Source organism: Canis lupus, chromosome 7, assembly GCF_048164855.1.
Source record: "Canis lupus baileyi chromosome 7, mCanLup2.hap1, whole genome shotgun sequence".
Classification (NCBI taxonomy): Eukaryota; Metazoa; Chordata; class Mammalia; order Carnivora; family Canidae; genus Canis; species Canis lupus.
The window spans coordinates 60968766-60993255 of NC_132844.1; the positions used below are offsets into that span (position 1 = coordinate 60968766).

General features: G+C 52.1%; 3 protein-coding genes and 1 long non-coding RNA gene across 11 annotated transcripts in view; 1 reads left to right on the forward strand and 3 right to left on the reverse strand.

The window, feature by feature from the left end:
- The window catches only part of PTK7 (protein tyrosine kinase 7 (inactive)), a 64110-nt gene extending 58298 nt beyond the window's left edge, over positions 1-5812 (reverse strand). Inside the window, exon 1 of the mRNA XM_072832934.1 lies at positions 5576-5812. Within this exon, the coding sequence (XP_072689035.1) occupies positions 5576-5654 (79 nt within the window). The 5' untranslated portion in view covers positions 5655-5812. The remainder of the gene's footprint in view (positions 1-5575) is intronic.
- Positions 5813-7092: 1280 nt separating this feature from the next.
- Positions 7093-20163, reverse strand: KLC4 (kinesin light chain 4). Of its 7 annotated transcripts, XM_072832954.1 has the most exons (18): positions 20017-20163; positions 19535-19926; positions 19297-19432; positions 18118-18400; positions 16590-16820; positions 15156-15237; positions 14298-14508; positions 13527-13614; positions 12237-12338; positions 11837-12010; positions 11433-11532; positions 10321-10373; positions 10037-10107; positions 9771-9879; positions 9039-9179; positions 8635-8750; positions 8240-8303; positions 7093-7554 (listed from the first exon to the last, which is right to left on the reverse strand). In XM_072832954.1, the coding sequence occupies exons 4-18, from the start codon at positions 18373-18375 to the stop codon at positions 7504-7506; spliced, it is 1851 nt and encodes a 616-aa protein (XP_072689055.1). In that variant the 5' UTR covers positions 18376-18400; positions 19297-19432; positions 19535-19926; positions 20017-20163; the 3' UTR covers positions 7093-7503. The 7 variants fall into 7 exon arrangements, with proteins under 7 accessions (XP_072689055.1, XP_072689058.1, XP_072689054.1 ...); XM_072832957.1 differs by lacking the exon at positions 19535-19926 and having other exon boundaries at positions 20017-20120; XM_072832953.1 differs by lacking the exon at positions 20017-20163 and having other exon boundaries at positions 19535-20007.
- Positions 20164-20212: 49 nt separating this feature from the next.
- Positions 20213-24040, forward strand: MRPL2 (mitochondrial ribosomal protein L2). 2 transcript variants are annotated; one of them, XM_072832966.1, is made up of 7 exons: positions 20213-20435; positions 21546-21714; positions 22522-22663; positions 22771-22886; positions 22961-23071; positions 23257-23444; positions 23792-24040. In XM_072832966.1, exons 1-7 carry the CDS (start codon positions 20340-20342, stop codon positions 24002-24004), a joined length of 1035 nt encoding a protein of 344 aa, XP_072689067.1. In that variant the 5' UTR covers positions 20213-20339; the 3' UTR covers positions 24005-24040. The 2 variants fall into 2 exon arrangements, with proteins under 2 accessions (XP_072689067.1, XP_072689068.1); XM_072832967.1 differs by having other exon boundaries at positions 20225-20435; positions 23371-23444.
- On the reverse strand, positions 22467-24360 carry LOC140637006 (uncharacterized). The gene is made up of 2 exons (XR_012034260.1): positions 23641-24360; positions 22467-23176 (listed from the first exon to the last, which is right to left on the reverse strand). It is a non-coding gene; the product is annotated as an uncharacterized lncRNA (long non-coding RNA).
- Between the last annotated feature and the right edge of the window lie 130 nt (positions 24361-24490).

Here is a 24490-nt window from a genome sequence, read left to right on the forward strand (position 1 = left end):
GGCTCGGACAACTCAAATTTTAAATAGGTTCTCTGGTTACCTGCCTTCCACTCTTTTTTTTTTTTTTTTTTTTTTTTTAAGATTTTATTTATTTATTCATGAGAGACAGAGAGAGACAGAGACAGAGACACAGGCAGAGGGAGAAGCACGCTCCATGCAGGGAGCCCGATGCAGGACTAGATCCCAGGACTCCAGGATCACACCCTGGGCCAAAGGCCAGAGCCAAACCGCTGAGCCACCCAGGGATCCCCTGCTTCCACTCTATTACCTGATGGTCTCTAGACCACAAATCTACATCTTCCTATCATGTGACTCAGAATCCCTACACCATAATTTGGGACCTAGTTTTCAGAAATTAAATACCCACCTAAAACAGCAAATGCATACATACCCTAGCTCATCAGAATCTAAGTTTCTGGCAGGAGCCTGGGATCTGCAGGTCACCCGGTAGACTGTGTTCCACCCACTTGTGTACTCATTCCCTGGACTCTGGAGACCCGAACCCCACCCGCAAGAGGAAAAAGGCGCCTGTGTGTGTCAGCCCTTCCAACAAAGCTTCCTCCCTGCCCCACTGCTTCTTGTGCATTACTGGGAGGGAAATGGCCTAAACGCAGAGAAGAGGATGGAAAAAGTGACATACTACAGAGGGCTTCCTCAAACCACTGATTAGCTGCAGCAACTCCTGTGCCAGCTCCACCAAAGTGCCAGGGGGCTCGGCAGGGCCAAATGTGCACTCAGCGGTGAACTCAGAGAACCCCAAGACAGGACTCTCACCAAGCCACCATGGCAGAACTTTCACGGCTTCAGGGACAAAAGGACCAGGCGATGGGGGCTGGGGGTTGGGGGCAGAGGATGAATCCAAGAAAGAGGCAGGCAGGCAGGCAGGCAGGCAGCTCAAAGAAGACAAAGTTAGAGCCAACACCGGCAAGCGTGGCCCCGAGCAGGTAACCCCACCATGTGGCTCTGCCAAGGGTACAGCCAAGGGCACAGCAGCAGAGAAACATGCTACTGAGGTTAGGGACAGCAGAGAGAGACCGAGGGATACAGACCAAGGGTACCTGACCCTGTGTAATGACCCTTTCTTCCATCAGGAAAACACCAAAGACTGAATCCCTGGCCCCAAACTGCTTTTGGCTCAATATCAGAGTCTGAACCGGCCAACATCCATCCCAGATGAATCTCACAGAAGCTCAACTGGCTTAAACACACAAACCCCCTCGCTCCAAGATATGAAGTCCTCTGAAGATTTTAACACTACAACCACTGAAGCCCAGCAGAGATGTTGCCGCCCTTTACGAATCAAACAGATTCCTGAAAAGTCACCCTTCACCAAATTTCTCCCTAACAAATCCAATTTCATTATAAAATGAGCGTATGCTCCTTGAGGAAAATCTGAGGCTTCTAGAGGAGCTGGACATCACACTTACTGCTGCACGCCTTCTGGAGTTATAGGTTTAATGGACAAGTTTCCTGACAAAATTTAAATCAAATTCAACCCAAAGTGAGGTGTTTCTGTTTTTGTTTTTTTTGGTGAGTCAATGTTTATGTGCACACATCGCAACAAAGAGTGTTCATGTGAATGAAAAGTTATTTAAGGTAAATCTTCAAATACCATTTAAGACCTAGGGCCCCGGGATCCCTGGGTGGCGCAGAGGTTTGGCGCCTGCCTTTGGCCCAGGGCGCGATCCTGGAGACCGGGGATCGAATCCCACATCGGGCTCCCGGTGCATGGAGCCTGCTTCTCCCTCTGCCTATGTCTCTGCCTCTCTCTCTCTCTGTGACTATCATAAATAAATAAAAAATTAAAAAAAAAAAAAAGACCTAGGGCCCCTAATTTGAAAGCTTGGCACCTCAGGTTTCTATAGGAGACCAGGACTTCTGGAACTATGCAGTGCAGTCACCTGGGGTGTTTACTAAATGCAACTGGGATTCTGATTTGGGCTCCCAAGGAATGGTGAAGCCACCTCTCTGCGTAACTTATTTTGAGTGGCCCGACACAGTTCAGTTTTTGAAGTGTGGTCCCTGCGAGGCAGGTCAGCTTCTATGAACAGGTGGTTGCCTGTGCCCAGAACCCTTGGAGAAAGCCAGAAGCCCCGTTGCCACATTCAATTCAAGAAAACCACCACAAAGAACAGGCGGCCCAGAAACAGGGAAGGAAGGTTTGGTCCCTTGATTCAGTCATTGTAGAGCAGACGCAAGGAGGAACCAACAGGTGGCCCAAACCCAGAGAAGCTGGAAGGGGCACAAAAGATCCCCAACAGCAAGGAGGCAAAGGGGATGCTTACCTGTGCCCTTGAGTACCCTGCCCTGTACCCAAAAGGTTCATTCACCTTTTTAATAAACCTAGAGAAGGACCCATTATAAATGATACCGTAATGAATTCTTAGAGCGCTTTAGTCAAAACTCAAATATGGAGAGGTCCTAAGAATGACAGAGTCCAAAAGTTCTACAGGAATCTTTCTGGCAGGAGACCAGGACAGCTTTGGGGAGGAAGTGGAGCTGGGCAAGAGAGGAAAGGAAGGGGGCAGCCTGGGTGGCTCAGCGGTTCAGCACCACCTTCGGCCCAGGGCGTGATCCTGGAATCCCGGAATTGAGTCCCACATCGGGCTCCCTGCGTGGAGCCTGCTTCTCCCTCTGCCTATGTCTCTGCCTCTCTTTCTGTGTCTCTCATGAATAAATAAAATCTTTTAAAAAGAGAGAGAAAGAGAGAGAGGAAAGGAAGGGCTAAGAAACCACACCTGTTTCAGGGGATGGTAAACTGACTAGTTGGGTTGCAATGGAAGCTCTAGTAGGTGGAAAATGTTTCCTGTTGGGGGTGACTGCTGCGAGGCTGGAAAGGTATGTGGGAAGCATACCCCAGGAGAGGGAAGAACAAGAAAGGGGCCCTTTATAGACTTCATTACTTTAATCCTCTGCACAACTTCAGGAAGTAAGTTACTTTACAGAGGAGCCAAACTGGGAGGTCAAGAAATTTGCCCAGGGCCACAAGGCCCGTCCAAGTCTGAGGTGCTGTTGGGCCAAATACTTCAGGTCTCCATGGCCTGAGCTCCCTCCACCACCCAGCCCTGCTCTGAATGCCAGGAGTGTGACTGGATCCTTCAGGAAGCGATGTACAAAGATTACCCTTGCCCTCCCACAGTACATCCCAATGACTGAGGAAACCCGTCACTGATAAAAGCAAGTCCTAGGCCTGAATGACAGGCTGCAGAGCTTCAAGGAATCTGCAGGACAACCCAGCTCCGAATGTGACAACTCAATCTCCCCCAAAGACACAAGAGCCAGAAAGGAAGAACCCAGAGAAGGGGGGATGGGAACAGGAATGGGTTGTGACCACAAGTGACCGTGCAAACAGCTGGGGTTAAGAATCCCAGATTTCCAACGTCAAGCCCTCTCCTCCCCCTCCACCGTATTTATCACGACGGGGATCTCAAAGTTTGGAAAGCTACTCAGCCATTTACAGCATAATTACTCAAACTTCAAAATGGTCTAATCCACAAACCTAGCCAGCCTAGGTCCCTCACTCCGGCCTTATTAACAGCAGGGTCTCACTAAAACTCCAGTTAATTACACAGTTAAACAATGAAATGGAAAAATCTACTGTATAATCTATGAAAAAATCGTTGCCCCCCCTGAAGTCATGACGCCTGGGGGTGGGCTGAGTCCCCGGATGTCACGAAGAAGATGGCAGGCCCCTAGGCCTCCGTTGAAATTGTTTACAGCACATGGACAGGTTCCACACCAAGGCACATTTGGTGGAACTGATTTAAGGCTCTCATTAAAATGTTCCTTTGTTGAGCACAAGACATCCCCCCACCCCCATAGGAGATTGCAGACCTCCAGCCCCAAGCCCTCAGCCTGCCCTAACTTCCCCCTACAAGACTTCCCCCCACTAAACACCCGTGTTGGGATTAACATCAATTAACATCAGAGTCGTCTTCCCATGGAAGGAATTTAGCATTTGTTGAATGAACAAGGACCCAGTCTCCACCAGAACCTCCCCTTGACTCCAGAATTCTAAACATCAGCAGTGAAGACAGTCGTATCAGGCGACCCACACACCCAAATCCAAACAGCCACCAACCAAGGAAGCCTGTAAGCTGGGGCTGCTCATCCATACAGCTGGGCCCCTGATCCTGGCTGCAAAAAAAACTTCCATACTTCCTCTGGGAGCAGATGTGGGTTCTGCCATGAGCAATAACCACCCTACACATCAAAAGGAACACAGGGCAGCTCCAGAAACACCTCCTACGAATCCCAGGAGCTTGTTCTTACCTCTCGTCTTGAGTGGGTTACCTTTCCTTTTAAGCTAGGGCTGGGGGAGATGCTGATACAATCACCACCAAAACCCCCTCAACAGCTGGCAAGCCAGGGAGATGTCAGAAAAGACAATTCTCTACCCCCACCAGCCCTATGGCCACTCTTCCAAGAAAGAGGAAAGTGATAAGCTAGGACCAGTTGTCCTGGGCAGAGTTCCTCCAGAAAGGACTGCTGCCAGCCTCATCACCAAAGATTGTGTGTGTGTTGTGGGGTTTTTCAGCAGGGGGCATCTTTCCAGTCCAGGCTGCTTGTGGTGTGCAGGTAGCTCGGTGCCTTCCTGTAAAGCACTTCAATACCTCAGTGGTGACTCTCAGGTGTGACCTAGCCAGGAAATAAAGGTGCGCGGGGGGTTGGGGGGGTGGGGGTGTTCGGGTCCAGTCTGCCCTGAAGATACAGGCCACACCCTCATCAAAACGCTGAGACCCTCCCAAGAAAGGGTAGAATGAACTCTTTTTGCCTTTCTGCCCGCAGAATGAGAGCTTTGCTTTCCTCCGTGCGGAGACACAGGATGGAAATCCAGGAAGGAGAACAAACCCCGTCCGCACCTTTGCAGGCCGGCCATGCCCGATTTTGGCAGCGGCCTTCACACATTAGTCACCACGACAGCCTCGGACTCTCCGCTCCCCAGATTCGACCCGGCTGGGAGTGGGCTCAGGGCTCGGGCCCAGGAGCTAGAGGAGCGGGGCAGCCCCTAATTCCTCCTTCCGCTCGCCCCAGCAGGGCCGTCAGGGGTCCCAGCCGGCCCGGGAACTTGGAAGGGGGGAAACCGGGAGCGGCTGGCCGGCGTAGGTAACAAAGCTCGGCGCTCTGCGCGGCGCAGGTCGGTCCCGCATCCGGCACCAGGCCGGCCCCCCCACCTAGGCGGTGCTACTGGGGGGACTCCGTCTCCCCCGCTGCCAACCACCTCGCCGCGCCCCCCTAAGTAGGCAGGTAGTCGTTTCCCTCCCGAAAAGAAACTCCCTACCGGGGCCCAGGGGCCAGCAACTCCCGGCAGTTCCCGAGCGAACTCTCCGCTCAGGCCGGGAAAACTCTGGGGCGGCTGGAAAAGCGTCCTCGCAGGCGCGAAGGGAGCGGGGCCCGGGCGGACCCGCGGGGGCTTCGCCACCCCAGCCGCCGGGACCTCGGCCCGCCGCCAGCCTCTGCCCCGCTCCTGGTCCTGCCCGGCCCAGCCGCCCGAAGCCACCTCCCCGCTGCCCCCCTTAGCCCGCGGGGCTCCCGCGCTCCCCCAGCCCCGCTTCCTCAGCTCGCCGCGACTCACCGCCCAGCAGCGGCAGCAGCAGGACGCTGAGCACGGGCAGCCGGCGGAGGCTGCTCGGGGTTCCTGGCGCCGCTGCCATCGCGGAAGGCTCGGGGAGAGCACCGGCGGGCGCACGGCGGGCGCGCGAACTGCGCTCCACGGCGGCCCGGGGAGGCCGAGCGCGCCGGAGCGCGGGCGCTGCTGCAGCAGCTGCAGCCGGAGCCGGAGCCGCGCGCCGCCCGTACCTCCGAGCCCTCGCGCGCCGCTGCCGCTGCCGCTAGTGCCGCCGGTGCCGCCGCCGCCGCCGCCGCCAGGCCCCGCCCCGCCCCGCGACGCCCCCTCCCCGCCGGTCGCCGCGCGGCGCCCCGCCCCTTCGACGCCCCCTCCCCGTCGTGGCGGGGCGGGGCTCGCAGTAGCGGGAGGGATCTGGAGATGGAGAGGGGACAGGGGGAGGGAGGCCCTGGAGAGTGCGGTGCGGGGGACCTAAGCGAGGTAGGGCAGGGGAGGCTGTGCCCACCGCCCACTCTGCAGGGACTCGGGAAACCAAAGTGACTTTCGTGGCCCCTGGGGATGGTCAGTTCTGGGCCTTCCTGGGGACTCTGACCAACAGTTCCTCCAAATTCTCTGGGTAGGAAGGAGAAAAGGTGGACTCTAGCTCACTTCTCAACAACCTAAAATCCTGAGGGAGACCTAGAACAGAAAGGTGTCCTTGATGTCCTCAAGCAAGGTAACCTGGACATACTGTGGAAACCCAGGAGAGATACAGCGTGGAGGAGTGGGGGACCAGTGCATGGCTGGGGTCTAGCTTGGCTCTGGACCAATCAGAACCCAAAGGTAGAAACAGACTGGGCTCTGAATGCCTCGCTGAAGGCTATCAAACTGACAAATTTATCCCAAGTCCATCTCCAGGCAGTCTGGGCTGCAGGGCATGGCCAAGTCTCCAGCTGTGGGGAGGCCCAGCGCAGCCCTAGTTCCAGGCACCCCCCACCCCCAGCGCCACCACCCCCACATTCTTTCTTTGTTGTGAAAGCAGCAAGGGGTGTAGGAGGCGGGTCAGGAGGAGTCAAGCTTTAGAAGATGGGCCCCAGCTGCTGCTCAGGCCGCCAGGATATGCTGAGAGGGGATGGATAGTGAGTGCCTCATCCCCCTCTGGCTCAGGAGGGCCCCCCAGGCTTGCTTAGACCTCCCTTCCCCCAAGCAGCTGGGAGGAGGAGGGGCAGCCACAGAGGGCCTCACAGGCCGGGAGCAGTGGCGCCAGGACTCCAGGGTCCTGCCACATGGCCACCACATGTCCCTGACAACCCAGTCCATAGCACCTTCTCCTTGGGTTGTGGGCCTCCTCCCCCATCCCCCAGATGCCTTCCTGCAGGCTCTGCTGCAGAGGATACAAACAAGGGAAGGAAGAGAGGAGAGAACCAAGAATCAACACTTCTCACTTCTCATGTTGCCCCATCCATCACTGCCCCTTGCCCTTCTGTGAAGGGTCCCCACACAACCCTTGCTCCCTACCCTCTTCGGTCAGGACTCAAGTGGCAAAATGGTTACCTGATTCTTTTATTTAAGAAAAGTGAAATACATGGACCTGAAGTGAGGCAGCAGAGGGAACAAGAAAGGCCAGAGCAAGGCAGCTTGGCTGGCCAGCCCCAAACCCTCTGACAGAAAAGCCAGCAGCAAGTTCCATCTCTGAGATGCATGCCTGCTCTTTAAGCATCTTGGGGGCCTCAGAGCTAACTACTCTAGAGGACTACAGTGAGAGGATGTCCTGAGGGTCCTTCCTGAGGGGGATTCCTGAGGAGGGAGCCCAGACCCTAAGGGCAGCAGCAATCTTCTGGTTAACTGCTCTCCCTTCCCTGTCCCACCTTGGGGTTGGAAGAGCCAGGAGCAATAGGGAATGCTGAGAGGACTGTGGGGGGGAACCCAGCAGACCTGGGGGGAGAGGGGGTTGAATGTCAGCTGCTTGAAGAGAGGTTCGTAGTGCTGGCACTGAGGCCCCGAGACACCTGAAATAGACAACACCATGCCATCAGCCCAGGGACCTTGGCCTCCCAAAAACTGTCCTCCAGAGTCTATCCATTACATGGCTGCAAACTATCTCTAGACCTAGGATGGAGCCTATAACTTCAATCCCAAACTCTGGGGCTCTGTGTAGTTTCAGCCTTTGCTAGGATTTTGAAAAAAGGCCAGGATCTGATGGAGAGAATTCCTGGAAGAGCCACATGAATATTGGCCTATACTTTGAATGTGTTAATACAAATGGTCAGTTGCCATTAACTTGTCATTATTGTTTTCTTAAACGTAGATGATTTATACTTTTTCTTCTTTTTTCCTTCTCATCTGCTACTGAATCCCCAAGGTGAAGACTATGGTGGCTGCAGGAGGAAGAGCAATTAGTATCCCCAAATCATTCCTGAATTATTCATATTTCCAAAGTACCAGTTTAGAGAACACTAATTCCTGTTCTCTTCCTGATTAATTTATTCACTTCCATCTCTGGCCCCAAACTGTCCCACAGTGGTAACCACCCCCAACAAGGTGTCTGCCTGATTCTCATCCACTCAACTGCAGTCCCCTGGCTGGAGTCTTCATGCCAGAGGACTTTCTCCTCTTCCCTAACTCCTGCGGCACTTGCTCCATGGCTACCCTTTCTTGCTCACCCACCAATAGGCTCACGGGCACTACTCTCACCTGGAGGGGTGCTGCATTGGGTTGATTCAGATAGTTTAAGGAGGCTGCCCGCTTCATGTTGCTGCTGCAATGCAAAAAGAAAGAACTGAGGACTCTTCTCTTCCCTGTAAGAGGCCTAACACTGTGGGCCTCTTGGGCACTGCTGCACACATCAAATCACTGCCTCCCCAACATCTGACACCCTACACACACTCTTATCTTCAGCAGTAACTGGCATCTCCTCAGGCACTTTTCCCGTCCCCTGGGGCACCCATTTTTCCCCAAACTCTTTCTCCATGGCCATCCCATTGACCACGTCTGTGTTTCTCTCCAGGGCATTCTCCAGAGATGGGCCAAGAGCAGTTGCAGGCAAGGACTTACGGTCTGCTTTGCAATATCTCAGTCTCACTGTGTACCTGGAGGGGCGAGGCTCCGTCCCCTGGAGCTTCCTAACCAGGAGTTCGCTGCTTCTACGAAGCACATCCCGGATCTTGCCCAGAGAACCGCTCCTCTGTAGGGTCCCACTGCCATCCTGGCAGAGAGGGATGGGGAAGAGAAGCTAAAGGGGTCTTATGCAGACTGGCTTCTGAGTCTATTGCTGCCCTTTATTCTGCACACATCCCACCTCCCCCTGAAAGCCGAGTGATTGAAAACAAGAGCCCTGTCAATAGATGGCTTGCAGATACCCCTTAGAGGGATGGGCTAACTGAACTGGAATATGGACCACTTGCCCTCACATCCTACATGGGGAGACCGGGAGTCTCTCACCACTACCAGCTGCAGGGACCAGGAGGGATCAGGGGGCAATATTGAGACTCACGCCTGACCATTCCACAGCCACAGAAGCGTCTTCACCTCCCTCGAATTTCACGCTGCCCCCAGGTGCCTCCTGAGAGGACCTTCCAACGTCACCTTCCCCAAGCAGCTCGGCCACCTTGGTTTGACTGATAGGGTCAGTGCCCTGGAAGGAAAAGGAAGGAACTGGGACTCTGCACACCTTAAATCCTCAGGTGCAGGCTTTCACACTTTTTTTTATCGCCAGCCACAACAAGGAAGACATTTTTCCTTGTGATGGCCTATACACACATACTGGAACAATACTCTATGCCTCTTCTCTTTGCCATGCAATCCTATTTACGAATAGATAGATGTTCTCACCATGGCCCACCCTGAGTTGATGTCAAGACAAATGAGTCACTACCCAAGATTTGAGAAACTCTGACTTCAGGCTCCCCTCAACTTCAACCCCCTCACCCACACCACCCACGGACCCCCTCAGCAAATTCTTCAGATTGTGACAGGATATGGTTTTCTTTTTCAAAGTCCTATTTAGTGATATGAACCTTCATCTTGGGAGTCCTGACCATAAAGGGCAGGTGAGAGGGTTAAGAATACACCTAAAAACAACCATGACCACCAGAGAGTCTCACCTCCCTTTCCCAGCTTTCTCCTTGGCCTCTTTTCTGATTCTTCTGACACTCCCAAGAAGCCTCAGTGGTCCTCTATTCCCAGGACCTACCTTCTGGACCTCCTCCTCCTCCGGGTCACTGACCTGTTTCTGGGAGCGTAGGGCACATTCTTCCAGGGTCTCAGCTGCCTCCAGCTTTCCCTGGCGCCTGTACAGAGCTCCTAGGTTTCTTAGAGTAGTGTTAACTGTGGGGCTGTGGGGAGGAAGTGAGGATGGGTTCAGAAAAGAAACAGAAGAGAGAGGGAGCAGAGACAAGATCAAAAGGAAGGAGGGAAAAGGTCCCTGAGGCCAGGATCAAGGTTTGGATGGAGGGCATTGGAGGCCAAGCCTGCTTCTCACTGGTGGCTCACCTGCTCACTTTGCAGGCCTTATACCAGCCTCCATATTCAGTGTAGGGTGTGCCGCCATCTCGGTGCCGGCTCTGCAGGACAGAAGGGAGAGGAAGGAAGATGAGAGCACAGAGATGCTGTGGCACCAGCAGGCTGGCTGTGGGCCAAGTTGTGGGCTGCGCTAGAGAAGGCCACGGCACCATGCAGCTGGGGCTGATGCTCATGTGGGAAATAAGCAAGGCAGGTGCAAGGAGTAAGCCAGAGGCTCAGATAGAGGTCCTCTCCACGCTGGGCCCCATACTCACTTTGCTCATTTCTTCCCGCTCCTCTGCATGCATCCAGATGGGCTTATGGTCATCTAGGGGTGATATATGGGATGGGGTGGTAAGATTAGAGAACACAGCTAGACAGTACAAGGGGGAGCCAGGACCCAAATGCCTGAGAACCACTAGGGCCTAACCCCCCACCGTTGGTCTACATTTTGTTTTTGTTTTTTTAAGTAGACTCCACAGGTGGAGCCCAACACAGGGCTTGAACTCACAACCCTGGGATCAAGACCTAAGCAGAGATCAAGTGTCTGACGCTCAAGACGCCCTGAGTGGTTCATTGGTTAAGCGTCTACCCTCGGCTCAGGGTATGATCCTGCAGTCTGAGGATCGAGTTCTGCATTGGGATCCCTGCATGGAGCCTGTTTCTCCCTCTGTCTATGTCTCTGCCGGTCTGTGTGTCTCTCATGAATTAAAAAAAAATAATCTGGGCAGCTCTGGTGGCGCAGTAGTTTAGCGCCGCCTGCAGCCCGGGGTGTGATCCTGTAGACCCAGGATCGAGTCCCATGTCGGGCTCCCTTCATGGAGCCTGCTTCTCCCTCTGCCTGTGTCTCTGCCTCTCTCTCTTTCTCTGAATAAATAAATAAATCTTTAAAAAAAAAAAATCTGGGGTAGTTCCGGTGGCGCAGCGGTTTAGCACCGCCTGCAGCCCAGGGCGTGATCCTGGAGACCCGGGATCGAGTCCCATGTCGGGCTCCTTGCATGGAGCCTGCTTCTCTCTCTGCCTGTGTCTTTGCTTCTCTCTCTCTAGCTGTGTCTCTATGAATAAATAAATAAAATCTTAAAAAAAAAAACAAATCTTAGGGCAGCCTGGGTGGCTCAGCGGTTTAGCACCGCCTTCAGCCCAGGGTGTGATCCTGGAGACCCGGGATCGAGTCCCACGTCCGGCTCCCTGCATGGAATCTGCATCTCCCTCTGCCTGTGTCTCTGCCTCTCTCTCTGTGTGTCTCTCTCATGAATAAATTAATACAATCTTTAAAAAAAAAAATCTTAAAAAAGTGTCTGACTCTCAACAGACTGAGTCACCCAGGCGCCCCTGCTCTGCATTTCTTCACACCCTGCAGGTCCCTCCCCAGGCCCACCCTGCTCACCATCCACAGACCCAAACTCCTGAACATGTGCACGGGTCAGGATCTCTTTGTAGAGCGTCTCAGCCTCAGCATATTTGCCCTGTTTCAGGTAACAGGAAGCCTGTGCGCAGAAAGGAAAAAACACGGGACAGAGACAAGGTCTTAGCAGGGCTCAGGGATTTCCACTTCTTGGTCTCCCTATGACTTTCCCCAGAGATCCTCCTCATCCTTCCTTTTCAAGCCGGATGGTCAAGGGTGTTCATTCCACTCCCAGGAGGCTCTGGGACTCGGCCTTCCCACAGGAATGAGGCAGATCCCTCAGCCCCACAGGCAGCCCCTTTGCGCAAAGGTGATGGGGTGAGTGTTGTACATTATGGTACTTTCCCTTCCCCTCCCTCCACTGACTTCTCCCCTTCCTCCCTTACCAGGTTGTTCTTGGTCCGGGCTACATTAGGGTTGTCTGGCCCCAGCTGCCCCTCATAGATGGCCAGTGCCCGCCTGTAATAGCGTTCCACGGCCTCATACTTGCCCTGGTTTTGGCACAACAGGGCCAGGTTGTTCAGCTGCTTTGCCACATCTGGGTGATCTGTGCCCAGGACCTGGAAGGAAGTAAAGGAGTGTGACAGGTGGCTAGGACTGTGTGTGTGTGTGTGTGTACAACACGTGTGCACATAACCATGTGGGGAACAAGGGAAGGGAATGACAGGAAAGGGAACAAGGCAGACATAGGGGGTTGAGAACAAAAATGAGGGAAGAGGGCAGACTGGAAGAGAGATGGTTGAGGAAGGACCACCGCATCAGAGAAGATGGAGAAAGCACAGGTACCTTTTCTCGAATCCCCAGTGCACGCTGGCACAGTGGCTCCGCCTCCTTGTATTTGCCCCTTTTGCCATAGAGCACAGCCAGATTATTGAGTGTGGCAGCCACCTAGGAAGACAGGCCTGTCCCCCTAAGCATTGGTGCTTTCAGAGGCCTCCCCCTGCACAACAGGGCCCCACACTGCACCACTCCCAGGATAAAGGAACTCTGCCATCCTACCCCTAGGTAGGGGAGAAGATGCTGACCTGGAGGTGCTGAGGTTCTCTCTGGGGGTGGTACCGCCCTCTAGGGGGATTTGTAGATATTTCTGGAGGTGGGGTTTTGGGTCACCATAAACACCGGGGCCACTATTACCTCTGGGAAGGTAAGGTTGGCAGATGTTCTGCACGTGGGGTAAAGCTCTGTTAACTCTGCAGTGTCCTGCCAGACATTTGAACACTGTAAGCCTTGACACTTAGTGGGATCTCAAGATAGGAGTTGTTTGCTCAGCTACATCATCCCTGCCTATCACGTGGGGGAACATAAGGAATTATTTTCCTAAAGTCAGCTCATTTGCAAAAATATCTTGTTTCTCATTTTCTCCATTATGACAATCTATCATTTTTCTTTTTCTCATCATATACGAATAGATCCGACCTGTAGTTACTTGGTGTGACACAGGATTTTACTCTTGTATCCACCAGTACTTCTGCTGTCATTTTTTTTCTGTCACTTTTTAAAGTGACACTTTAAAATACTTTTTATTTATTTTTTAGAATCTCTATGCCCAACATGGGGCGTAGACCCCAAGATCAAGAGTCTCCTGCTCTTCTGATTGAGCCATCCAGGAGCCCCTGCTCTGTCATTTTTCTAGTACTTTTTATATACAGTAGTCTTACTGGTCTCACTTTTTCTAAATCTAAAGTTGTATATTATGTTGTATTTAAGTTATATGTTATGTTTTCTGCCATAGTTGTACTTAAAACTGTTACCCTGTCATTTCATAGTACATATTCTACATGTTATTTTTCTCTAAGTTGCTTTCCTCATTTTTATATTAATGAGGTATCACTCAACATTTTTTGGAATTCTACGTGTATGTCAGTTACAGTGTCTGTGAATTATGTTTCAGAAAAATATTCATTATAAGGAAAAGTCATTGTGTCTCAAAGAATTGAGAACCACTGGTCTTAGCAGACAGGGCCTGAAGAAAGGAGCCCTCACACCTCCTCCCAGAGCACCCCTAGCAAGTGGGTTGAGGGCAGTGGATACACAAATGAAGAGAAGCCAGAAAAGGAGGAGGCAAGGAGTACTGACAGCAGGGTGGTCGCGGCCCAGGGTGCTCTCCCGGATGCTGAGGGCATCATTCAGCAGGTGGGCAGCTTCCTTATACTTATTCTGGTCCCTGGAAGAGGAGAGAAGTGACAAGGGGTGACCCTGAACTCTGCCCCCAAGCCATCTCTTTCCCTCCTTCCCTTAAATCTTTTTTTTTTTTTAATATTTTTATTTATTTATGATAGTCACAGAGAGAGAGAGAGAGGCAGAGACATAGGCAGAGGGAGAAGCAGGCTCCATGCACCGAGAGCCCGACGTGGGATTTGATCCCGGGTCTCCAGGATCGCGCCCTGGGCCAAAGGCAGGCGCCAAACCGCTGCGCCACCCAGGGATCCCCCCTCCTTCCCTTCAGTATGACTGAGGTACGTTTAGGGATTAGGGCCCCAAAAGGAGACAGGAAGCCTGGGGTGAGCAGTAAGAGTTCACCAACACATCTATACTTGGATACAGAACACTATATCACGCCAAGAAAAGACAAGTTACAGGATACAAGAAATGGAAACAGAAAAGGAAAGAGACCTTCCAAAAGGAAGGGAGAAGTGAAGAGTCTGAGAGATGAGCGGCTCTGAGGTCAAGGGCTCAGGTCTGGAAAGAACAAGAATGCTGATGGAAGAGAAGGCCTCTAGTGGGGTCACTTGGGTGAAGTGGTCACAGCAAGAAGAGGTACCCTCTGGAGAGGAGGAATGAGAGCCAAAGGCAGATCAAGGTGGGAACCCAGAGGCAGAGTTGGGAGACGAAGAGGCCAGGACTTACCGATATACCAAAGCAAGGATATTGAGCATGGTCGCGACATCAGGGTGGCCACGGCCCGAAGTGCGCTCCAAGTCCTCCAGTGCCTGTTTGCAGAGTGGCACAGCCACCTCATAGCGACCCTGGGCGGCGTACTGGATCACCAAGTTATGCAGTGTCCGCAACCTCGCTGGGATCTCGTATCCGCTGTGCTGGGTGCCCTGGCCACGGGATACTAACCATCCCAGAAAATGAACTGGAGACTTCCTCAAGGCACTCTTCCTCTCCCCTTTGCTGTCTGGCCTCCCCACTCTCACCCTGTGTCTCCTGTGTCTGTGCTCACCCCCGACCAGGCCCTCTCCTGGGACCCATCTCAACTGCTATTCCTTTGCCCACTCCCTTGTACCTGATCCTCACAATCCCACTTGTTCACCCAATAATCCATTCATTTCATTCAACAGAATTTACTCAATAAGCATGAGCTAGGGTCTGTGTCAGGGATATGAAAATTAGACAGACATGGTTCTCTCCCTTGAAGAGCTCTCCCTTGAGACAAGCTCTCCCTTGAGGAGCTCACATTCTTTCACTCCAGGGTCATTATCCTGTTCCACTCTGAGCTCCTTACTGACAAGAACTGTGTCATTCTCGACTCGGTATCCCTAATGCCTACTGTAGTGCCCAGTACACATTAACTGTGTAATAAATATTAGTGATAATGGGAAGGCTGAGGAAATGAAAGCACCAGCCCTGTCCCTACCCTATCTCCAAGGGAGGTAAAGAACCCATTTCCGGATGGTGAGCATCCCATATGCAAGGCGGGCCACAACTGGAACCAGCCCCCTGCTGCCCCTCTTCACCCTCCAACTCCAGACACAGACTCACAGCCATTGCTAGAGTCTTCTTCCTCCTCATTGGGGAAAAGATCATCCAGGGAATCCTTGGTGGCATCACCCTCCTTTTCCTCCTGGAAGGGAAGAAGTAGCATGTCTAGGCCAAGATATCCCCAGTGGCCTCTTCAGGCCCTTCTGAACCATGAAATCACTAACAGGTGGAGAAGACTCTCATTCATGTTCCTGCCGCTGGGAGGGCCAGCATCTGTCTGCAGCCTCACCCCCCTCTTGTTTGTAAATCTCCTTCTTTCACATTGAGAGCTCCCTAAGCACCCTCATTCTCTAGCCTCTACCCTGCTCCCCCTCAACTCTTGTAATTATAGTCCACTGCGGATCCCTGTGTGTTTATACTGATTATATGTCTGTCCTATTTTTCCTGAGGGCAGGGAGTGTGTATGATCTTACTGACACGTACCCAAAGTATCTAGCTCAGCCTCGTCCCCATCATCTGCCACCACTCCCTCTCAACTCAGTGCCCAACCCTCACTGTCTCACCTACTTCCACATGGGCAAATTTGCTTTGCCCCACCAGGCATGTCAGGCTTGTACAAACACCTCTAACCCTCCTACTGAGCCTCGCCAATGTGTCCCATGCAAATCATCCCACTCTCCCTGGACTAGATAGGGTTCCAGCCCTGGAGCCTTATCTATGACATATCCTCACCCCCAGTCTAGAAAACTCCTCCTTTGCCCTCATCATCCATCAAAAGCCAGCCCAACTCCTAACCCGTGCAATGAAAAAACTCCAACCTAAATCCTACTCGTCCCATCTGTGAATCCTTCTCAGGTCATTCCAGTCCCCACGAACTGATCTTGGAATTCCTCCCATACTCACTGAACCACTCATCCAGCACCGAGCATTTGCTGCTTTGTGTCATCACATACGCGTTCTCATATGTAAGACTTGGCCCTACAGCTACATTATAAGCTTGAGAAGGCAGTTCTTACATCTCCCTTACAAACATCCTCCTGCACTGCCTCAGGCAGAGAAAGAAGTAAATGATTATTGAGTGAGACTTAAATTTCATATATTTGGAGAGCAAATTTTAGGAGTGTCTTGCTAGACTGTGCCATGCTTTCCCTCATTGTAGCACTTAGGATCCTAGACTGGAATTGTCCAGGTGCTTCTGTGTCACCCCCAACCCCAAATCCCTAACCATGAGAGCAGGAATTCTGTCTGCCTTGTTCACTGTTGCATCCTCAGCAGAGGGAGTACCCGGCATACACAGCCGTCATGTTGACTGAGTGAGTGAGGACTGTTTGCGCCTTGTTGCTATCTAGAGTTGGTGTCAGGACCTGAATACTGCCAGGTAGGGGGCAGGCTGCACAGCACTGCTGGCCCTGTAGCTGATGGAGCAATCACCCCCAGGTCTCTGGGGACTCCCAGCTGTCTGCCCCATAGCCAGCCTGGTTTACGTGTGCTTACCGTGGTGTGCCCATCCTCGTCATACTGCCGCAGCTGCCCCAGGAACTCTAGGTGCTTCTTCTCCTCTTCCAGCTGAGCCACGGCTTGTTCGCTGCGCTGTAGCCGCTGCTGGGTGCCCGCCAGCTCATCCCGGAGCCACTGGTTCTCCTGACACAGCCTCCGTACCTGAGCCCGCAGCTTCTGTTTCTCCGACTCCACTGTGCTCAGATGGCTGGCCAGAGCCAGCATCACCTAGGTGGGCACATCCTGTAAGTAAGTACCAGACTCCGGACTGGAGCATTCAGGGATGAAGTGGGAAGGAGGCCTACTAGGAGGCAGCAAGATGGGCAGGGGCCAGGAGGCAGGGTCAGGTAGTGATAGGATTATCCTCAAAATATACCCTGGCTCCAATTTCTCAACACCACCAAAGCCATCACCCTGGACTAGGTCACCATCAGTTCCTACCTAGGTGACAAAAGGCTCCACGCTGACCTTTCTTTTTCTGTCCTTTTTCTCTGTTCTCAAGCCAGCATCCAGATGATTCTTTTAAAATGTTAAGTGAGACCACATCACTTCTTTGCTCTATATATTCCAATGGCTTTCATTTCATTCAAAGTAAATGCAGAGTCCTGATGACCTATACAAGTTCCCCTTGGCTCCTAACCTCTCTACCTCTTACACTTCATTTTCTTTCTTTCTTCCTTCCCTCTTTTCTTTTTTAAGATTTTCTAAGTAATCTCTATACCCAACATGGGGCTCAAACTCACAACCCTGAGCTCAAGAGTTGCATGCTCCACTGACTGAGCCAGCACTTCATTTTCTATTTTGCTTCACCTCATCCACTCTACTGCAGCCACACTGGTCCCTCATTGAACTCACTGGGAAGGCTCCAGGTCAGGGCCTTTGTATGTACTACCCACTCTGCTTTAGCTGCTCTTCCCCCCATTTATTGTAAGACTCACTCTCTCATCTTCAAATCTTTGCTCAAATGTCACCTTTCAGTAAGACTTTTTTTTTAAGATTTTATTTATTCATGACAGATACAGAGAGAGGCAGAGACACAGGCAGAAGGAGAAGCAGGCTCCTCGCAAGGAGCCTGATATGGGACTCAATCCCGGGACTGAGATCATGCCCTGAGTCAAAGGCAGACGCCCAACCGCTGAGCCACTCAGGTGTCCCTCGGTAAGACTTTTTTTGACACCCTATCTAAAGTTGTGTCCTGTCTCTGTACCCCCTAGTCCCCTTCTCTGTTTTATTTTTATCCCTTTTCCTTAGCAATTATCACTCTGACATACAGAATCATTTACTTATTTGTGTATTGTTTGCCTCCTGCCACTAGAATGTAAGCTCCGAGATGGCAACGATTTTTGACTGTTGTGTCCAGTGATGTTTCTTCAGTGCCCAGAAGACTTGTGCTGGGCACAAAGTAGGGTTACTGAATGAATGAATAAATGAATGAATGCAAGCATCTAGGACAAGGCAATCCTAAATGACCCCAAATCTCCAATACTTCTCCAAGAGCCCCTTGGCGTCACCTCCTTCCTCTTACCTGGGCCTCACTGAGCCCCAGCTCAATGTTTTCCATGGAACGTCGCAGCTGCCGGGCCTTCTCATGCACCAGTCCTTCTTCATGGCCACCTTGCTGCAGACACTCAATGGTATGGGACAGACTTTGCAGGACAGCCTGATGTTCACTGTGTAGAGCCTCCAGCCCCTGGCTTACCAGCCGAGTGCTTCCCAGGATCTCCTCCTGGCTGAGCCGGTGCCCTGCAGGCTCATCCCGCTGACCCAACACCAGGCCTGACATCTTAGCCAGGGGGACCTTGCCTGGGCTGAGGAGAAACAACAGAACTCAGTAGAGGTAAAGATAAGAGAGACTGAGCACCTTGGTTAGAGGGTGGTAAGGATCCAAGGGAAGGGATGAGAGAGAGTATGGGTGATCTTCTGGTTTAATTGGAGAGACAGTGGCCAGTGGGGAGGGAGCCTACAAAGCTAAAGTTGTGGGAAAGAGAGAGGAAGAAGAATTGACTCGAATGAAGAAAGACTATAGAAGGAACAAAAGTGCTGAGAACCAGCTAACAAATTTAGCACTTAGGAAGAGAATAGAAAAGTTGTCGGAAATAGCGCTTGGGCTAGGAATAGGAAAAGGAATCAGATGAGAGACAGCATTAGAGGGAACACAGAGGGTGTCTGGAGAATGCTGCAAAGTTAACAGGGTTAAAGCCAACAAAAGATATAAAGAAAATGGTACAGAGGTTTTGTTAAATGGGAAAGGTACAGGTTTCAAAGTTAGAGGGAAGAGGGAGAGAAGAAGAAAGGCACCTTCACTGCAGGACCCAGATGAGAGTCCCCCAGGAAGCTCAAGGTCTTCAGACTCCGTCACCCTCAGAGCCAAGGCCAGCATCTCCAAACCTAGTAAACTGCCTCTTCCCCCACTAGGCCTTCAACCGATACTTCCCACCTGCCAGGTGCCAGGCTCTCTTCCCACCTCCTCAAAAGACCTTGTTTCTCATCTTTCCAGGACTCTTACCGGTTTAGAGCAGAGCCCTTGCCTGTGGCACTCAGGCCAGAGCCCGGAAGAAACTCTTTCAGTAGCCAGGTACTCACAGGATCTGCCCTGCCCAAAGTCCAGAAGTCCAGCGTTCCCACCCCTTCTCTCTCCACTTCACAGCCACCCAGAGGACCTGGCACAGAGCCCTACTCAGGGCAGCACCCTCCCTCTCTCTACCTCCAAGGCCTTCAAAGGCGACCAACGTTGGTCCCTCTTCCTTCCTGAAGCCGACCTTCCACCCCAGGCCACTGGGAGCTATTTTCTCCCAAGAATGGAGTGATACTTGATCCGAGACCTGTGGCCAGGGGCGTGTCTGGGAAGGGAGAGGAGGGAGACCTGGTCACTCCTGAGCCATTCACTTTCAAGGCTTTGTCTTTGTCATGACCACCTAGTAATAGGCTCCAAGAGGAGTCACCTCAGGGTGCCTCTCAGACGCCTGAAGATGCAGGAAAGAATGGCAGGTCTTCAGAGCGGCTGTAGAGTCACAGGGAAACGCGGCGCCGGGAGTCGGTCTCCCAGCCTGGGAATGCAGTAGAGAAATGTCCCCGGCTGTCGACCTGCCCTGGGGCCCAGGGTGGGGACAGAGTGAAACGGGCGGGGGCGATGGCGGTGGGGGGAGGTGCGGGTGGCCGGCCGAGGCCCGCCGCACCGGCGAGCCCCCAGCCGCCCGACAATCCCGAGGTCAACGTGTCTGTCCGTAGCGCAGGGGGCGGGGCAGGCCGTCTGTCTGTCTGTCTGGACGCCGAGGGGCGGGAAGACTCGCAGGGGGCGGAGTTTTTCAGCCAGTCTGGAGTTGTGCGAGGTCAGCTGGTGGGAATTTGTTCATCTGTCCGGGAATGCGGAAAAGAGGTAGCGGGACCTCAGCCCTCAGCCCCAGGAGTACCCTCGAAGACTCACCCGCAGTCTGTCGCTCTGGCCGCCTCCCTTGCCGGTACTGCCCCTTTAAATTAATCATGGCTGCCGCTCGAGGCAATTGTTTTGACGGCTCCGAGGGGAGGGGCCGAGTGCTCCCCAGTCACGCGACCTAAGGACCGCCCGGGGATTGGCTCTGGCCACGCGCACGGAGGTGTGTATGCACCTTGGGCTCGGAGTCTCTGCCCACCTCTTTACGTCATGAAGGAGCGACCGCACCAGGATTCGTTGGCGTCATCTATAGACGCCAGGCGGCCTGACTAAAAGTAATGGTGGTGCGCTGACTCCTGCGGAGCCTCGGTACCTTCATGGCCCTGAGGGCACTGACTCGCGCCCTGGGCTCCCTGAGCCTGACGCCCCCAGCCGCTGCTGCCCTCGGCCCGGGCCTGCTGCCAGCAGCCCAGGTAATCCACCCTATCTGGAAATGCTGTTTCTGTTCGGGCCGCCGGAGAGGGTACCCCGGCATGGGAGGCGGAGAATGAGTCTGGTCAGAAGTCACGCCCGCCCGGCCCGAGCGCTTGAATAAATCACTCTCAGCCTCAGCTTTCTGATTTGTTAAGTGTTCCTGTCCCACCAGGCCGCTGGATTCCTCGGATGAGATACGGAGGCGAAAGTATTTTACAGGCCACTGTACAGGGTTCAATAGTAACTGATAGCACCAATCGTAAGCCAAGCATAAGTAATAGATAATTTAAAGAAATGAACTCCTTTCAACCAATGTATAAGGCAGTTGTCATTACCATTTTATATATGAGAAAACTGATTGGCAGTCCAAGGTCATACACCAAATATTGGAGCTAGACAGTCTGGCTTCACAATCTGGGCTCTTAACCACTAAAGATGAATTATTGCTGAGATTAGAGAATGCGGGGCAAAATAACAAGATTAGGAGCCGAAGGAAAGGTATCCTCTATGTCCCTTGTGGACGATTGGTAAGTCACAGAAAAGTTTTAAGTCTTGTTCCTCTGGACCTTTCTGGATGATGGTAGACTTTGGCAGATGCATACTTAAAATTCAAAACCAAGGTAACTTTTTCCAAAATGCTGGGAATACAGCAGAGAACAAGACAAATGATCCCTCCACCCCATTCACATCTGGAAAACTCCCAGAAACAGAATACAGAGGGGCAAAAGGCACTGGCACTGATGGTGGCTATGGGTGTGTGAAAGTTACCAGGCTTGGAAAAGGGAATTGTTTAGGGAAGGAAGAGTCTCCCAGAGAAGAGAGGTTCTGAGCCAAGTTTGGAAGGTGATGCACAACGGGAAGAACATGCCATTGAAGAAATACTTCGGAGGTTATAGGATCAGATGAGAGAGAATCAATATACATATACCTGGGTAAACATTCCACCCTGGTATTTGTGCAAGCAGTAAAGGGTGGAGTTTTTGAACAGCTGATCTGGGACATTCCTGGAAGTAAGTAGGCTACTTGGTCTATGCCTCCTCCACCCTTGGTTCTCTGATGGTTCTCCTTCAGTTACCTTTCAAGTTAAAAAGATTTTTGTTTATCTCTAGGTAACAAGTAGTACCCTTCTCCAGCTGCCCTCTTCCTCAGTGTTGATCCCCTGCCGCCCAGTGCTTACCTCTGTGGCCCTTAATGCCAATGTTGTGTCCTGGAAGAGTCGTACCAAGTACACCATTACACCAGTGAAGATGAGGAAGTCTGGGGGCCGAAACCACACAGGTAAGAGCAAGACCAGGAGGATTTAAGCATTAAAGGGGAAAAACATGTTAGGATTCTAGGCCTATTTCTTGACAGGCAGAAGAATGTAATTAAAAAAGCATTTATTGGACTCCTGTATATAGTATGTGTGTTAAGAACCAGAGAGGAGAATACAAAGCAACACAAAGGTGGTCTGTGCTCCTTAAGAACATCTAGGTAGGGAAGCCCTGGTGGCTCAGCGCTTTAGTGCCGCCTTCAGTCCAGGGCGTGATCCTGGAGACCCAGAATTGAGTCCCACGTTGGGCTCCCTGCATGGAGCCTGCCTCTCCCTCGCCTGTGTCTCTGCCTCTCTCTCTCTCTCTGTGTCTCTCATGAATAAATAAATAAATAAAATCTTGAAAGAAAGAAAGAAAAAGAAAGAGAGAAAGAAAGAAAGAAAGAAAGAAAGAAAGAAAGAAAGAGAAAGAAAGAAAAAGAAAACCAGACATACACATGAAGCTCATGACATTTTTCTTCACGCCCTTCAGAAATTTACAAAAGTTGAGCTCTATTTACATCACTCTGTAAACTTACTGGATTCACTAATTTATAACGATTTTGTCTCGAAGTCTTATATTATTTCAATATCCTATAATTATGTTTTTACCAAGCTCCATGTAGGTGTTTCCCCACCCCCATTTACCCCACTGCACTATGCAAATTTTTTATTATTTTCTGGTGTGTCATAATGTTAGGAAGTATTGCTGTCTTCCCAGGATGAGCCTGTTCCCCTGCTGGGAGCTGATTCATCTGACCTGGGTCATGTCTCTGCACTTACCCTGACCACAGGACGAATCCAAGTGCATGGTATTGGCGGGGGCCACAAGCAGCGTTATCGCATGATTGACTTTCTGCGGTTCCGGCCTGAGCTGGAAACAAAGCCAGGACCTTTTGAAGAGAAGGTCATCATGGTCCGCTATGATCCCTGTAGGCAAGTTGGGATGTGAGATGATGGTGTGGCTGAATGATTCATCTGTGGCTTTTCAGAACATGTAGGGCTGCCTAGATCATCTGCTCATATGTCTTCACCCCTCACAGATCAGCAGACATAGCTCTGGTTGCTGGGGGTAGCCGGAAACGCTGGATCGTTGCCACAGAAAACATGCAGGCTGGAGATATAATCCTGAACTCTGACCACATAGGCCGAATGGCAGGTAAGAGTGCCGCCAGATGTGTATGGGCCCGGAGGATGCAAGGGGTCTGGTGCTGATGAAGTTCTGTCTTTTAGTTGCTGCTCGGGAAGGGGATGCACATCCTCTTGGGGCCTTGCCTGTGGGAACCCTCATCAACAACGTGGAGAGTGAGCCTGGCCGGGGGGCCCAGTATATCCGAGCCGCAGGTATGAGGAAAGGAGCTGCTTTGGGATGGGGAGTCTTAAAATTTGGAAGACCAAAGGGTACCTGAGGTCACAATTCTCTGAAGTCCTGGCCCCACATGTAGTCCTCTGGCAGAAAAAAAGAAGAAAAACGAGAGTGGAGAGGTGCTTGTGTTTTGACCTAAAACATTGTGTGCATCCTACTTCAGGGTATCTGTTCCTAAAGGGCAAAGCAAGGTCAGGGTATGGGCTATGTCGCCCTGTAAATTTTCCCCCGCCTCCTCGTTTGTGGAAGACAGCAAAGTGGCTTCCCTCTTCCCCAGGGACATGTGGTGTGCTGCTTCGGAAAGTGAATGGGACAGCCATCATCCAGCTGCCATCCAAGAGGCAGATGCAGGTGTGTGTGAGTATAGGTGGGAGGGATCAGCAAAGGAGGAATTATCGGAATGCACCTTTCTTGTCTGGGATAGTTCCCAGGTGTTTTAGGAACCACCCTGAGCTAGGTGTGTCCTTTTCTGCCATGTGACCAGGCATGCCCTGTCAGGCTGGCACTATAATGGGAGAGGGAATAGTGCCTTTTGTTTTCAAATTACCATAGGACCTGCACTCAGGTTCGATGATGCTGTGGTTTTTTCCTGTCCTCTCCCTTCTCTCAGTGAGTGTAAGAAGCCTCCCCAGAGTCAGGAAATCAACGTCATGTTCTTTCCCAGTGGTGCATTCTCCTCCATCCGCTTTCTCGGTCAGGTTCTGGAAACGTGCATGGCAACAGTGGGCCGGGTATCCAACGTTGATCATAACAAACGGGTCATCGGCAAGGCTGGGCGGAACCGCTGGCTGGGCAAGAGGCCTTCCAGCGGGCTATGGCACCGAAAGGGGGGCTGGGCTGGCCGCAAGATTCGACCATTGCCTCCCATGAAGAGTTATGTCAAGCTGCCTTCGGCAGCTGCCCAAAACTGATATCGCTGAATTCTAATAAAATCGCTCCTATTTTTATCTGTTACTGTTTTTTGGGGAGGGAGGATGGTACATACTAGACCTGGGGGAGTGGGGGAACACAGGTGCAAACAAGGATGGAAGAGAAAGGAAAGGACGTTATGCGGCGAAGACTGGAGCTCTTCCCCTCTTTTCTAGCCACCCCACCCACCCCCGTCTCGTGGGGGTTTTTTTGTTTTTTTGTTTTTTTTTAAATATAATGGGAGGAGGAGGAATAAATGACCTCCAAAGTCTTCTTCGGTTCTGACTTCGGGAATTGGAGAGAACACTTCCGGTGGGAGGAGGGAATACGGAAAGGAAGAGGAAAGGGCGGCGCAGAGGAAGAGGTGCCGCCCGTTGCCGAGGTGGCACCGGCGACTCCGCCCCAGCGCTCTCCTAGGGCCCCCAGCTTTCCGCTGGGTCAGCGGAAATGAGCCGCAGCTCCGGGCGGGTGGCGGAGCCCCAGAGCTG